This window comes from Mustela nivalis, assembly GCF_964662115.1.
Source record: "Mustela nivalis genome assembly, chromosome: X".
NCBI classification, from domain to species: Eukaryota; Metazoa; Chordata; class Mammalia; order Carnivora; family Mustelidae; genus Mustela; species Mustela nivalis.
Window position 1 is genome coordinate 64,871,646 of NC_139040.1, and position 15,157 is coordinate 64,886,802.

General features: G+C 35.1%; 1 protein-coding gene across 7 annotated transcripts in view; it reads left to right on the plus strand.

Moving 5' to 3' along the window:
- The window catches only part of ZDHHC15 (zDHHC palmitoyltransferase 15), a 1,212,570-nt gene that overhangs the window by 102,974 nt on the left and 1,094,439 nt on the right, over positions 1-15,157 (plus strand). For all 7 annotated transcript variants that reach the window (XM_082716043.1, XM_082716044.1, XM_082716046.1 and 4 more), the window contains exons 4-8: positions 3,399-3,519; positions 6,388-6,457; positions 8,671-8,703; positions 9,456-9,576; positions 14,579-14,711. In XM_082716043.1, coding sequence (XP_082572169.1) covers positions 3,399-3,519; positions 6,388-6,457; positions 8,671-8,703; positions 9,456-9,576; positions 14,579-14,711 — 478 coding nt within the window. The remainder of the gene's footprint in view (positions 1-3,398; positions 3,520-6,387; positions 6,458-8,670; positions 8,704-9,455; positions 9,577-14,578; positions 14,712-15,157) is intronic.

Genomic DNA, 15,157 nt, shown 5'->3' on the forward strand with positions numbered 1-15,157 from the left:
CTTTTGCTAATAACAATTAGATACAAATAAATGGAAAGACAGTTCATGTTCATGGATTGAGAAAATTAATGTTAAGAATGTTATCACTACCCAAGGTAGTCTACAGATTTGTTGCACTCTCTATCAAATTCCCAATATTTTTTGTATAAGTAGATAATTCCATCTTAAAATTCATATGAAATCTTAAGGGACCCCAAATAGCTAAAATAATCTTGAAAAAAAACAAAGTCCTAGGTCTCATTTATTCATTTCTAAATTTACTACAGAGTTACAGTAATCAAAACAGTGTGCTACAGACACAATGTAATGTGTCTATGGAACAGAAGTAAGAGCCTACTAATAAATCCTCACATATATGTAACCATATATAACCTCACATATATGGTCAGGTGATTTTTGAAAAGGGTAGTAAGACCGTTCAATGGAGAAAAGATGGTCTTTTCAACAAATGGTATTGGGAAAATTGGACATGCACATGCAAAATAATGAAGTTGGACCCTTACACCATATACAAAAATTAGCTCAAATGGAAAGCTACAGAACCTTTAGAAAAAAAAATACAGAGGCTGGTACCTAGGTTGCTCAATTGGTTAAGCATCTGCCTTTGGTTTAGGTCATGATCTCAGGGTCCTGGAATTGAGCCCAGCACTGGGCTCCCTGCTCAGCGGGGAGTCTCCTTCTCCCTCTCCTTCTGCTCCTCCACTCCCCAATTCATGCTGTCCTGCACATGTGCTCTCTCTGTCTCTCAAATAAATAAATAACTAATCTTTAGAAAAACCATAAGCAAAAAGTTTCATAACATTGGATTCTGGCAATGATTTCTTAGACATGACGTCAAAAGCAGAGGAAACAAAAGTAAAGGTAAACTGGACTACATTAAAATTTAAACTTCTGAGCATCAAACCACAACCAACAAAGTGAAAAGGCAACCTATGGAATGGGAGAAAATGTTCATAAATTTAATATTCAATAAATGTCAAGTATCAAGTATCCAGAATATATAAAGATTCTTTCAACTGAACAACAAAAAGACAAATAACCGAACTACTAAATGGGCAAATGACTTAACTAGACATTTCTCTAAAGACTATATGTGAATGACCAACAAGCTCATGAAAAGATGATCGACATCATTAGTCAACAGAGAAATGTAAATAAAGACTACAGTGAGATGCCACTTCACACCCACTAAGAAGTCCAAAATATAGATACATACATATATACATACATAGAGAAAAGAGAGAGAGAGGAAGGAAGGAAGGAAAAGAATAAGTGTTAATGTGGATGTGGGAAACTGAATCCCCATATATTGCTACTGGGAATGTAAAATGATACAGATGCCGTGGGATATAGTTTTTCAGTTTCTCATAAAGTTAAACATAAAATTATCTTGTGACCCAAGAATTTTATTCGTAGGTATATACTCAAAGTAAAAGCAAGTGTTCAAAAGTTATACACCACTGTTCATAGAGCACTAGCCATTATAGTCAAAAGATGGAAATGGAATGTCCATCAACAGATGAAATGGGTAAATCACGGGTGTTATGTCCATAAAGGAATAACAAGGAGTGCATTACTGATACATGCCACAGCATGGATGAAAACTTTCTGCTAGAAAGAAAACTTTCTAGCAGACCATATATTGTTTGATACCATTTGTATGCAATATCCAGAAAGGAAAGAAATCTAATGAGATAGAAAGTAGATTAATTGTTGCCAGGATCTGGGGATGGGGGAAACAAGGAATTATTACTTAATGCAATATGGAGTTTCCTTTTGAGGTGATAAAAATATTCTGAAAGTAGATAGTGGTAATGGCTGCCCATCACCTAATATACCTAATGCCACTATCTACACTATGAAATGTGCATTTTAAAATTAAATCTTATGTTATGTGAATTTTAGCTCAATAGAAATAATTGTCCCCTCCACCCTATTAGAAAGCTTGTAGGCCAATAGAAAGGCTGAGTGGTTGGGAATTTTTTAGAATTTTGGTAAGATTTAGATAAGAATTGCAAATGTCTAACACTTAAGACCATGTTTTCAGCATTTTTAATTGGTAAAAAGAAAAGGTGTGTCTTTGGGTCCAATTTGATAGCCATGATACTCATTTCTCGAATACCAAATACATCCCAATCTATCATCAGTTGCCCACCTAAAATGTGTTTACTGTTTCATTGCATTCTAAACATCAAAAAAGCTTAGTTAGTGCCAAAAAGAGGGCCTCCAAACATGACATCTTATTCCAATCCAGAACTTTCTTGTTGAATAACCACAAGGTTTTCATCACATACTACCAGTAACAACTCTGCCTCTGCCTTTCAGGCAGGTGTAGTATGCCACACAAAAGTTATTTCCCAGGACAGCCCCCAAATTAAAAGACTGTCCGAAGTGCTACTTTTAATTATCAAAATTAAATAGAATTGTTTAAAACTTTATACTAAAAACTAGAAAAGCTAAAATTTAAGATGATAGTATCAAATATTTTTAAATGACTTAAGAAATTGAACTTGTAAAGGAAACTTTAGTTACTTATTAGCCAGTACTTTTAAACTAATCACATAAGTAGGTATTATCTCCTCTGTTTTACAGATGAAGAACCTTGGGCTAAAAGTATCTGATTTTCCAAAGTGATTTCTTCACTATTAAATGGAAGAGATGAGGTTTAAAGCCCCAAAATCTGATCACAGATCCTTCTCCTTTTCACCTTTGCTTACCTTTTGGCCCAGGCAAAAGAAAGCTTTCAAGTCTATTACTTTTGGAAAATTGTTGACACATCTTTTTTTTTTTTTAATATAATTTTTTATTTTTTATAAACACATCTTTTTTTAAGATTAGCCAAGTGTGATGCCAACATTGGCAAGAAGCTTAATATCAGACTAAAAATTTCTGAAATAGTAAGAATACCCAAACTTCTACTTATTTGCAAGATTAGAATACAGTGTCACAAGCAGTCTCATCCAGCTTCTCTAAGAGTGTAATCTAGGAGAAATACAACTTAATAACATTCATAGTTAATCATCAACATGGTCCTGGCAGCAAGCTATCATACATCTGTACGTAACATTATTATGTTATAATGGAGTGGAAAGGGCACAAGTCTTGGAATCAGGTGAACTGGGTTTACCTTAGTTTTGCTACATACTAGTTAGTATAAACATAAGACAAAGTACTTGCTAAGTTTATTTATAAAACAATACTACCCTATCACATGGACTTATGAAGATAGAGATAAAAGCCAGATAAAATAATTAAGATAATTATGCTGAGAAAGTTATAAACCAAATTGATACCTACACTTCAACGGTAGATAACAAATATCTTCATCTAAATTGTTGTTTTTAACGTTTTCTTTGAACCTTGGAAAATAAAGTCTCACCTCTCACTTCTGCTTCTAGTTCCACTTGTCCTATTCAGACAAGGAACGCTATGAAAATGAAGAGAGACCTGAAGTCCAGAAGCAGATGCTCATCGATATGGCCAAAAAGCTACCGGTTTACACAAGAACTGGGAGTGGAGGTCAGTTCATCCAAAGTCACCTGCAGAAGGGTCAAGTCACATTTTGAGATCAGCAAAGACCTCAAAAAGGCTAAGTCATATATATCCACAGGCTCATCTGTATGGCCTGTAGCACTGGAGTCTATGACTAACATTTTGCTATGTTACTTTATCATATATCTGGCCACAAATCTATCCCTCATCCCTTATTCATCAAGCCATCTTATTTTTTCATACATTTCAAACTAAGTAGCAGATATCAAATACACATCTACCTAAATATTTTATCATTCTTTTTTGAGTGAAATTTGCATACAAAAACACAAATCTTAAGTTTGTCATTCAGTGTTTTGACAAGTGTACACATCTGTGTAACTGAAACCTCTATAAATAGTACCACATCCCCAGAAAGTTCTCTCATGCTCCTCCCTAGTACGTCCCATCAACCACCACCAAGGCAACCACTATTCTGATAGTTTTCCATCATAGATTAGTTTTACCAGCTCTAGAATTTTATATAAATGTAATCATATACTATGTACTGTTGTGTCTGGCTTTTTTTATTTAATATAATATTTTGAGATTCATTCACATTGCTGTGTACTTTATTCCTTTTATTGCTGAGTAGTATTTCATTGAATGAATATATTATATTTTACCCATCCACTAGTTGATGCACATTTGGTGTTATCAGTGATTAGCTATCATGAGTAAATCTGCTATGAATATTCTTGTGCAAGTATTTGTGCAGAGATGTGTCATCTTTCTTGGGTAAATGTCCACTATGGAGTCCTAACTCTTAGTTTTCATCTGTATGATATAAGTACTATTCTAGTACTAGTGGAACCAGTTTTCCACCATTCAAAATTTGAAAATCAAACCTCTTTTGACAAGTCATACTAATGTTTCTAATAAGGAAGATTGTGTTTCAAGGCTTTGGGCATTATACTGTTAGAAATTTATGTTCATCTGTTTATCATTCATTTATTCAGTAATCATTTATGAAGATCCTATTTGGTGATTTGGAAAATTTTAGTATGGTCTGGGTAATAGATATTAAGGACTTATTATTCATTGTGTTAGAGCATTGATGGTATGGTGGTCATGATTTTTTAAAATCTTCATGCATACTGAAGTATGGTGAAAAGTAGACAGGAACTTATTTGTATAATTTCTCACAGTAGTAAAGAGAGTAATGTGACATAACAGAGATTGGCTACAAACTAAAGGTATATGGGATGAATTGGACCCGAGATAAATTTTGTTTGATCTCTAATGTATCTTTAAACCTTAATATTTGTTACTGATTTTTAATAATTAGAATATTTCCACATGAAAGTCCTTATTTCTGGCTTCTCCTTGAAAACTCGGACTCTTTGGCAACATTCAGTCTACATTTTCACATGGCAAAAATTAGCTAAAGCTGAGTAGTAGCCACACTCTTTAAATAAGGCATACATTCTCAGGTTCCCTCAGTCTCCAACTGGCTGCTTCACTCACTACTCACTATTCTCTGGACCCTTGAATCATTTGTTTGTAGCCCTATGATACAGAGAAGGCTTCTCTTAGGAAACATCTTTTGGTTTGAGACCTGAAGAATAAAAACCAGCAGGAAGTAAAGACCAGAGGGACTAGCATCCCAGGCAGAAGGTACTGTAGATACAAAAGGCCCTTAGATGGGAACAAGCTTGCAGTATTAGAAGAGTGGACAGGCAGCCATGTGACTGGAGTATAGCAGGTGGAGAGTGATACTAGTTAAAACTGAAGAGGCAAGCAAAGGCCAGATGATGCAGGTCATGGTAAGGAGTTCGGATTTTATTCTAATGGTGTTGGAAGTCCACTGAAGGGTTTAGGTAAAAAATGATATAATCTGATTTACATTTTAACAGATAATCTGGCTATTCTGCAAAGAATATATTATGGGGAGCAAGAATGAAAGCAGGGTAAATACTTAGGCATCTATTACAGTCACCTAAATGAGAGATAATGATGGCTTAAACTGGGTAATGGCATTACTATATCTTTAAAAAACATGCTGAATGAATTAAACATGCATGTCCCTCTCCCTTTTTCATTGCGTCAATATAAGCATACTTTTGTCATCCCCCATTGCTAGACATAAACATAAACTGCTGAATTAGCAGTCCATTATGCTAAATCAATTACATGTGCTTAATGTATACTTCAGTTGTAATTATTGTAGCTCAAATTATTCATGATTTTAGTTGTTTCACTTAATAATTACATTAAACGTAGTTATACTTCATTGATGAATAGAGAGAAAATGGGAAGAAAAAATGCCTTTAATTAAGGGAAGGAAAGAAAGAAAGAGAGAAAAGGAAAGAGGAAGGGAGAATATATATATATATATATATTTTACTATCGGACTTAGAGTGAAGAGAACCCTGAATCAACTAAGGGGTTAGAAAAATTATAGTAGTCACAGTCCTGCCACTCACTTGCTGTGTGATCTTGTGTAAGTCACTTGATATGTCTCAAGTCTTTACTTCTTCATCTGTGAAATGGTCAATTGAATTAATTGTTTTTATATAGGAAAGTTTGAGTAAATAGAATCTAAATGATTTTCCCAAGATCATTCAAGCAGTTGACAGCATTGTTTGTTTTATAATACCAAATCTTATTATCAGATATCCAGATATGAAAACTTTTCCCTTTATCTTCATCACCCAAAGGGTGCCTTCAAGATTGATTTAACAGGGGAAAGAAATATGTACACAATTCTCTTCTGTGATTTGCCTTTTTCTTGGTAACTTGAGATGAGTTTGACTACCTGTAATCAATTTATAACAAGCCATCCAAATAGGCTACTGAGATATATGGTGTCATAGTGAGTCCTAACCAATGCTAACCACCTTATTTTTCGTATAGCTGTTAGATTCTGTGACCGGTGCCATTTGATCAAGCCAGATCGCTGCCACCACTGCTCTGTCTGTGCCATGTAAGTGACATCCACATTTCCTCTGGGCTGAGCTTAGACAGCAAAGTGACTGATCCTAACATGTGACCATGCCTAGATAAGAGCATTTCCTTTCAATCATAATGAATACATGCCACACATCCTCTTAGAATGATGATGATTCAAACTATTCTAAAGATAGGAAGGAGATATAAAACCCCATTTTATTTTTTTAATTTTAATTTTTTAACATTTCTTTTCAGTGTTACAGAATTCCATGCAATATGTGCCCTTCATAATACCCATCACCAGGCTCAACCAATGTCCCACCCCCCCACCCCTCCAGAACCCTCAGATTGATTTTCAGAGTCCACAGTCTCTTATGGCTCGTCTCGCCCTCCAGCTTCTCCCAATTCCCTTCTGCTCTATATCTCCCCATGTCCTCCGTGTTATTCCTTATGCTCCACAAATAAGCAAAACCGTATGATAATTGACTCACTCTGCTTGACTTATTTCACTCAGCATAATCTCTTCCAGTCCCATCCATATTGATCAAAAAGTTGGTCAAAAAGCTGATGGAGGCATAATACTCCATAGTATATATGGACCACATCTTCCTTATCCATTCATCTGTTGAAGGGCATCTTGGTTCTTTCCACAGTTTGGCAACTGTGGCCATTGCCGCTATGAACATCGGGGTACAGATGGCCCTTCTTTTCACTACATCTGTATCTTTGGGGTAAATACCCAGTAGTACAATTGCAGGATCATAGGGAAGCTCTATTTTTAATTTGCTAAGGAATCTGCACACTGTTCTCCAAATTGGCTGCAGCAACTTGCATTCCAATCAACAGTCTAAGAGGGTTCCCCTTTCTCTACATCCTCTCCAACACACGTTGATTACTGTCTTGTTAATTTTGGCCATTCTAACTGGTGTAAGGTGGTATCTCAATGTGGTTTTGGTTTGAATCTCCATGATGGCTAGTGGTGATGAACATTTTTTCATGTGTTTGTTAGCCATTTGTATGTCCTCATTGGAGAAGTGTCTGTTCATGTCTTCAGCCCATTTTTTGACATGATTATCTGTTTTTTGAGTGTAGAGTTTGAGGAGTTCTTTATAGATCATGGAAATCAGCGCTTTGTATTGTCATTTGAGAATATCTTCTCCTATTCGGTGGGTTGTCTCATTATTTTGGTACTCAAATTATTTTAGCTTTGTAGAGTCACATCTTTATGTTAATATAATCTTCATGTCCTTCTTGGGTATATGTTCCACTCATATTTCTCTTATTAATGATTGAAAGAAATCTGTCAAAATATCAGAAATAGCCAAAGTAAAACAATCACCAGAGTAGTAATTGGTAATTTTTAAATATTTTTAAAAGATTTTATTTATTTATTTGAGAGAGAGAGAACACAAGCAGGGGAGGGGCAGAGGGAAGGAGAGAAGCAGGTTCCTGGCTGAGCAGGGAGCCTGAAGCAGGGCTTGATCCCAGGTTCCCAGGATCATGACCTGACCCAAAGGCAGACAATGAACTGAGCCAACCAGGGACTCCTAATTAGCAAAATTTTATAGCGTGCACACCAAAAAGACAGTTTGCAAACCAGGAGCACTCAAACCAAAACAAAAAATGAGGCTTGAGATATATTGTTATAAAACAGCTTATATAGTGAGAAAACAATTATTATGAGAATATACAATTATTCTTTATAATGATTAGTTAGAATAGTCAGAATTTTCTTAAATGATAGAGAATTGGTCAGTGGTTACTTTATGTCAACTTTAGAAAACAGATTAAGCTTTACTAAAAATTTCCAGAGGCATAAGCAAGAAATGACCCAGGTCCAGTCAGTCTAATAAAAATAAGCCAAATTAAGCTTTATTTGTATGACTAAACTGGTTTTGTCAGCTTGGGAAATTTTCAAGGGTGATCTCCATTGGTCTTTTATTTTAACAGACTGTAGCCCTATGTTTTTTTTCTATACTTTTATTAATCTGCATATTGAGCAAAATGAGGGGAGATATCTTAGACTTCCCAGCATGTAACTTGCGGCCAGCATAATCCTGTAAAGTGTTGTGATTGGCTCATACTAGAAATAACTGAGAACAAAATAATTTTGTGGTAGCTTATAGTGGAAATCTAGGAATGAGTGTACCGATACCATGTAATTATACTGGTGAGACAAGTTCAATTATGAGGTGTTATTTCATTTCCATAGCTCTACTTATCACATGTATTTTGTTTCTTTTGTAGGTGTGTATTAAAAATGGATCATCACTGCCCTTGGTATGTCCCTTTGATTCATTTCTTTACTCTGAAAGGGTCAAAGTTGCTCAAAATGCCTACTCTCCTAAGCATAGTTTTAACATGTTTGTTTCTCTAACCATAAATCACTGGGTCTTGTATGTACATGGGGGACAGGGGAGGCATAACATTTTAAAGCAAAAATAAGTAATACCACCAAAGGTATGGTAGTAAATTCCTAGGCTCACAAAACTAATGGTCTTTTTGTCTGTTGGCTTTAGTAGTTGAGTATAGTAATGAAATCAAGTACAAACAGTTCTCTTCTTTGACATTATACAATTCATTCTGTTTTTAGTTATCTTGATGTTTGGAATATTATTAGATTATTAACTTCAGCAATTCTTCTCCAAATTTTGAATGTCTGACTTAGAGAACAAATCTGAAACCATCTAACTACAGAGAATATGTCATTCTATACTAAGTGTAGCTGTTAAGATTGCAATATGTTTTCAGCATCCAAAATTCAGGTTTTCTTGGGTGGATCAGGAACTAGTCCAGAACTATTAAGTAGGCCAGGTGTCTCTACACCTGTAAATGAAAAGAAAAACAAATGAGACATGAACTTGTTTTTCCAGTCTGTTTCTATTAAAGGACTTCTGTTTCTGTTGAGTTTCTACACAGCACATAATGAAGCAGGAGGAGTAACGTACTTCCATTGCTGTGTTCACTTATGTATCCATGTGTTCTCAATCAATGGATCCTGATTTCAAATTACTTTTTCTTTTTTTTTTTAGGGTTAATAATTGCATTGGATTTTCCAACTACAAATTTTTTCTTCAGTTCTTAGCTTATTCTGTTCTCTACTGCCTGTACATTGCTACAACAGTCTTCAACTATTTCATCAAATATTGGAGAGTAAGTTAAATAACCCTGAAAGATCACCCCCAAAACACATACCTACTCCAATCTGTGATGTTTTCCAACTTTTCTTTTTACATTTTGAAATAGCTAAGGTAACCAGAAAGGAAGGTACAAAACAAGTTTCCCCATGTTGAATATTCTGAGATTTAGGAGTTAGTTATTTAAGGATTCTGCTAAAACAAATTACTGTCATACATGAGAATCTTGTTAAGATCTTTAGGAACCTAACCCCTTGACTCTTAGTGATTCTTTACAATGTACTTACCTAGTCAAGTTTAAAAAATTCACTTCTTCCCGGGGTGTCTGGGTGGCTCAGTGGGTTAAGCCGCTGCCTTCAGCTCAGGTCATGATCTCAGAGTCCTGGGATCGAGCCCCGCATCGGGCTCTCTGCTCAGCAGGGAGCCTGCTTCCTCCTCTCTCTTTGCCTGCCTCTGCCTGCTTGTGATCTCCGTCTGTCAAATAAAATCTTTAAAAAAAAAAAATTTAAAAAATAATAAATAAATAAATAAATAAATAATTCACTTCTTCCCAATTATAGATTTTAAAAATGTTGAAACTGATTTTGAATCTCTAGTTTTCTAAGAAAAAGGATACAAAAATATTCCCTCATTGTCAGAAAAGACTTTCTTACTTCCTGTTTAAAGGAGAGTTGCAAAATTCCTACTGGACAGAAAGTTTCATTGACTCATCTTCACACATGACCAAACTGAAATGGGAAGTCTTATTTGAAATTTGTATGACAAACACTGGGTTGGGAATTAGGAAAACTGAGTTCTAATACTGGCTCTGTTACCTGCTTCACTGGCTCATCGCCAAGATCAAATGAAATATGATTTTGATTTTGATGATTATAGGGAAATCTAAAAGAGAATTTCACATTTCTTCTACAAAATTTCAATCATATCCCATCTATTTCCAAAAGAATTGAAGGCAGATTTTTACTTTACGTATGTGTGTTGGGTCTGGCAGCAATATAGTGAATTTTTTTTAATTTCATGCCAATGGACTCCAGAGGTTATCCCCTCCCCACAATTCCAGTATAGTAGTTAAAATATCATAACCTTCTATGATGGAGGTTGTCCAAACTGAACCTAAATAGCAAAAGACAGATGTAGGCAGAGCTATTAGTTATTACTGTGGGAATTGTACAAGAGCCCATATATTAGGAATATCTCACATCAAGTGAAGAGATAAAGCAGCAAGGAAAGAATGTGAATCCTGTGACCAGATTAAAGATTATAATAAACTGGAGAACAATGGAGAAAGACAGGCAGTGAGAACCTAAATACCTGAGAATAGTTAAATTATTAATTAGTGCTTTGATCCTGACTAGTATAGAAAATACAGGATAAAAAATTATAGTGAGTTAGAGAGGAGAAGGGAGTTGGGAGAAAATGGAAGGGGAGGTGAACCATGAGAGACTATGGACTCTGAAAAACAATCTGAGGGGTTTGAAGCATTGGGGGATGGGAGGTTGGGGGATCCAGGTGGTGGGTATTAGAGAGGGCACGGATTGCATGGAGCACTGGGTGTGGTGCAAAAACAATAAATACTGTTATGCTGAAAATAAATAAATAAAATAAATAAATAAATAAATAAATAAATTCTCATGAATTCATCCACGGAAAAAAAATTATAGTGATATGTACTTTCCATTTTCCCAACTTTCTTAATCAATTCAGATATTTAATGACTTTAAGAATCAGGAATTATGGGGTACCTGGGTGGCTCAGTCGGTTAAGCATCTGGCTTCAGTTCAGGTCATAATCCCAGGGTCCTGGAATCAAGCCCTACATCAGGCTCCTTGCTCAGCTGGAAGCCTGCTTCCCCCTCAGCCCCTTCCCCTGCTCATGCTCATTCTTTCTCTCTCTCTGACAAATAAATAAAATCTTTTTTTAATTCTTCAAGATATAAAAGTATAAGCAGAAATGAAATTTTCTCATAAATTTTCCCCAAATACAAAATATTTCATTATCTTGGCATCTCTTCTTTGGCTCCTTTTCATTTCACAGGATCTCTTATCTATTGTTCAGGTTTTCATGAGCTGTTTGACATCCCATTCACACTGAGCTACTACCCTGAATGTAAAGAAAATCTACCGTATCCAATTCAGCAGGGAAAGTGTCAACCTTGGTCATCACTACAGTCCTTACTTGGTCTTCACAGTAGGGTAGTGTTTAAGAACTCATAACAGAGTAAACAATGTTGCATTTTACACATTTTGCCTTGGTCCTCCAAGCCATTCAGTCGTCAAATACCACAGTGCCAGCCATCCAAGTGATGTATGTTTTTTTTTCACTCTTGAAATATAATATTTGGATGTGAATTAATTACCAAAAATATGTCAGTATTCACAAGCACAAGATGAACATGGGCTTGTCCTTTTCTTATTCCTTCATTTTTCTCTACAGTAGATTAGCTCATGCCTGACAAATGGGACATAAAAGAAACTGTCTTGGCTTGCTCTCATAATGAAAAGGGTATTGACAATTCAGAAAAATGCTTCTTTGCAGTCTCTCCATTCAGAAAGCACTTTGAGGTGGTTTAGAGAAGGCTTTCTCAGTTTAAATTGAGTCTCACCTTAAAATAAAAAGAAAACACTTCCATGTATTCTAAAAACCATGTATCAAGGTGACTAGTGGTTCTCCTAAGAACAGCAACCTCTATTTGTAGGATACTTTACCATTTTCAGAGCACTTTCATATCTATTGTCTCATCTTCTTCTTACCACAACTTTATAAAGTACACAAAACAGGAATTGTTAGTCTCATTTAAAAATGATAAAACTGAGGCTCATAGTAGTTAAGTGACTTGCTCAGGATCACCCAGCTTTAAGTTTCAAAATCAGGACTGGAAGCTATCTGATCCTAAGCCCAGAGATCTTAAACACTATACCATACATATCCGCCTGCCCTTTATGGTCCTGCTATGGAGAAGCTATAGCTCCTTTGGAATAAAGAATTTAGAACACAATCATCGGCCATTTTTTCCTCTATATATTATCTTGAAGAGTAGCTACTTTGATAGGAAATTGATCTTTTGCCTTATGAAAAAAGTAGTAATATACACCTTCCACACTGGGCCATGAATCTCCACATAGAGACTATTAATTATTTTAGAACCAAGATAGTAGTATTATTCTACCAGTATTCCCCTGAACTGTTTCTAGTGGTTGTTGCTTTGAGTAATTTAGCTTAGTTATCTCCTGGGAAGGTAATTTTGAACACAGGGCCATCAACCTCTTCCAACAATAAAAGGGGGGGAGACTTTATCAAGAGATACCCTTTAGCAGACAAAAGACTATAAGAGTAATTACTATAAAAGTAATTAGGGAAGGGAAAGAATTCCAGATTAGCTACCCAAGGTCTGAACTGAGTTTCTATCAGCCCCTCTTGCCTAGACATTTCCTATTACCCATTCAACCTGAAAGACAATAAGTAAAGTAAATGTAAGCTGTAAAAGCTTTAACAAACATACTGAAAAAGTAGAGATTATGAAAGCAAAAACCCAGCTAGGCAAAAACCACTACAAAACTGTACATTAATTTTTTCTATAAACTCAAAAAAAAAAAAAAACCCACAAGCCAATCAAATTCAGTTTGGGTGCTTAGGCCAAGATTTTGTGGAGGGATCATTTCAGAAAGGAGCTTCAGATGAAGTTTTCTGAAGGTTGAAGTCCTTGAGATGACTGTGTCCTGGGTGCTCTGTCCCTATGCAAATTTTACCCAGAATACTTGTCAGCTGAAAACATCTGACTAACTGACTTCCCCTAATCTTCATCCTTCAAACATATATACTGTGAAAGATCCCCAAAATTTCCTTACATCAAAATGATTAAAAATCTTCTCTAAGAAAAAAAAAAATCTGTGCTATCTGAACTTTCCAAGTGTTTCCAAGTCTTAATTTTTTTCCTTCCAAACTGAAGTAGAACCAGATCCTAATGTTAACACCCACTTCAGTCAAGAATCACCTTTAACTTTACTGCTCAAAGCATATGGAAATTCTTTAATGCAATTAATCATGCCAAAACAACGATCAGCACAGGAAAGAGGGGAATAAAAAACTTCTTACTCCAAAACTGAAAATGTTTTCTAAAGTTCTCTTTAGAAGATAAAATGTTACGCAGTATGCATGCTGGTTTATGGCTGCATGTAAAAGAAGAAAGCTGGTACCACATGGAAAATAAGATGTCCCAAATAACTATAAAAGTGTTTAGCTACCTACTTTTACAATTGCCTGTCAAATCCTGCTTGATTTTACTGTTTAAAGAGCAATCTCACCGGTTGTGATATACCAACACATTCTACTTCAGCTATAAAAAACAACCACACAAAATTTTCAGTAGCTTTAAAGTCAGATTATAGCTTATAGGTAGAGCATTTTGAAATTGTACCTATGTGTTTTAACTTCCTATGTGTATTATTGTGCTGTTTTCAATATACATATATCCAAGGAAATATGACATATAAAGTATTTCAGAATAACCCATTCTGAGACAAGAGGATGAACCATATAACCTCAAAATCACCTCTGCCCAGTGACTCATAATTTGCAAACTAAATGGAGTACAAGCTTTAAGAAGTTGCATACCAGTTATGGCCTGAATATACCCTTTTTATACTACTATTTTCTAATTTTTACAGTATATACTGTGTTTTACACTGAACTTAATCAAGGATCCAATTTTGGCTTTGTAGGCTGAAAGTATAACCATAATGAGGTATGGTAATCAACAGAAAGAACTTTTTTTTTTAAATTTTTTATTTTTTATAAACATATATTTTTATCCCCAGGGACAACATGGATGGAACTAGAGCGTATCATGCTTAGCGAAATAAGTCAAACAGAAAGAACTTTTATAAAAATTTTATAAAATCTATTTTTTAATTATAGCTAGACATTTTATACATATGAGAAAAGTGCTAACATATAGAAAAACTAGCCAAGCTGTATCACTTTAATTCTTTGTTTTTATTTGTTTATTATTTCTGTTCTAGGGGGAATTGCCCAGTGTTCACTCAAAGTTCCATGTTCTTTTCCTCCTCTTTGTGGCCTGCATGTTTTTTGTCAGCCTTGTGATTCTCTTTGGTTACCATTGTTGGCTTGTCAGCAGAAACAAAACCACTTTAGGTAAGACTGGTTATTAAGATGAGGGAAGAAACACATTAATGTATATAATAGTGACCTACAAATTATTCCTAAGGAAGAGAAAAAGTCCCACTGAAGCATTTTATTTATAGTGACATTCCTTTGCTTCCAAACTGAGACAGATGTAAACATGTTTAACCAAACTAGAGAGCCATAATGAATAAATAAAGCATTATTAAATGAAACCTCACACAAAACCAAAATGGATCATTGCTCTTTACAATTCACATTGGGTAATAACTCCCCAAATTTATGGCTTGAAAAATTTCTGAAAGGTGTTCACATGAGGAAGTGGAGGAAAAATCAGTACAGAAGGGAACATCAAAAGAGAGAGGTGAAGGTTAATAAAGATAAAAGAATCTAAATTATTGAGGGCATCCAAAGATAGAGTGCTGAAAAAGAATCTAAGCCGAAAAATCACGATATCT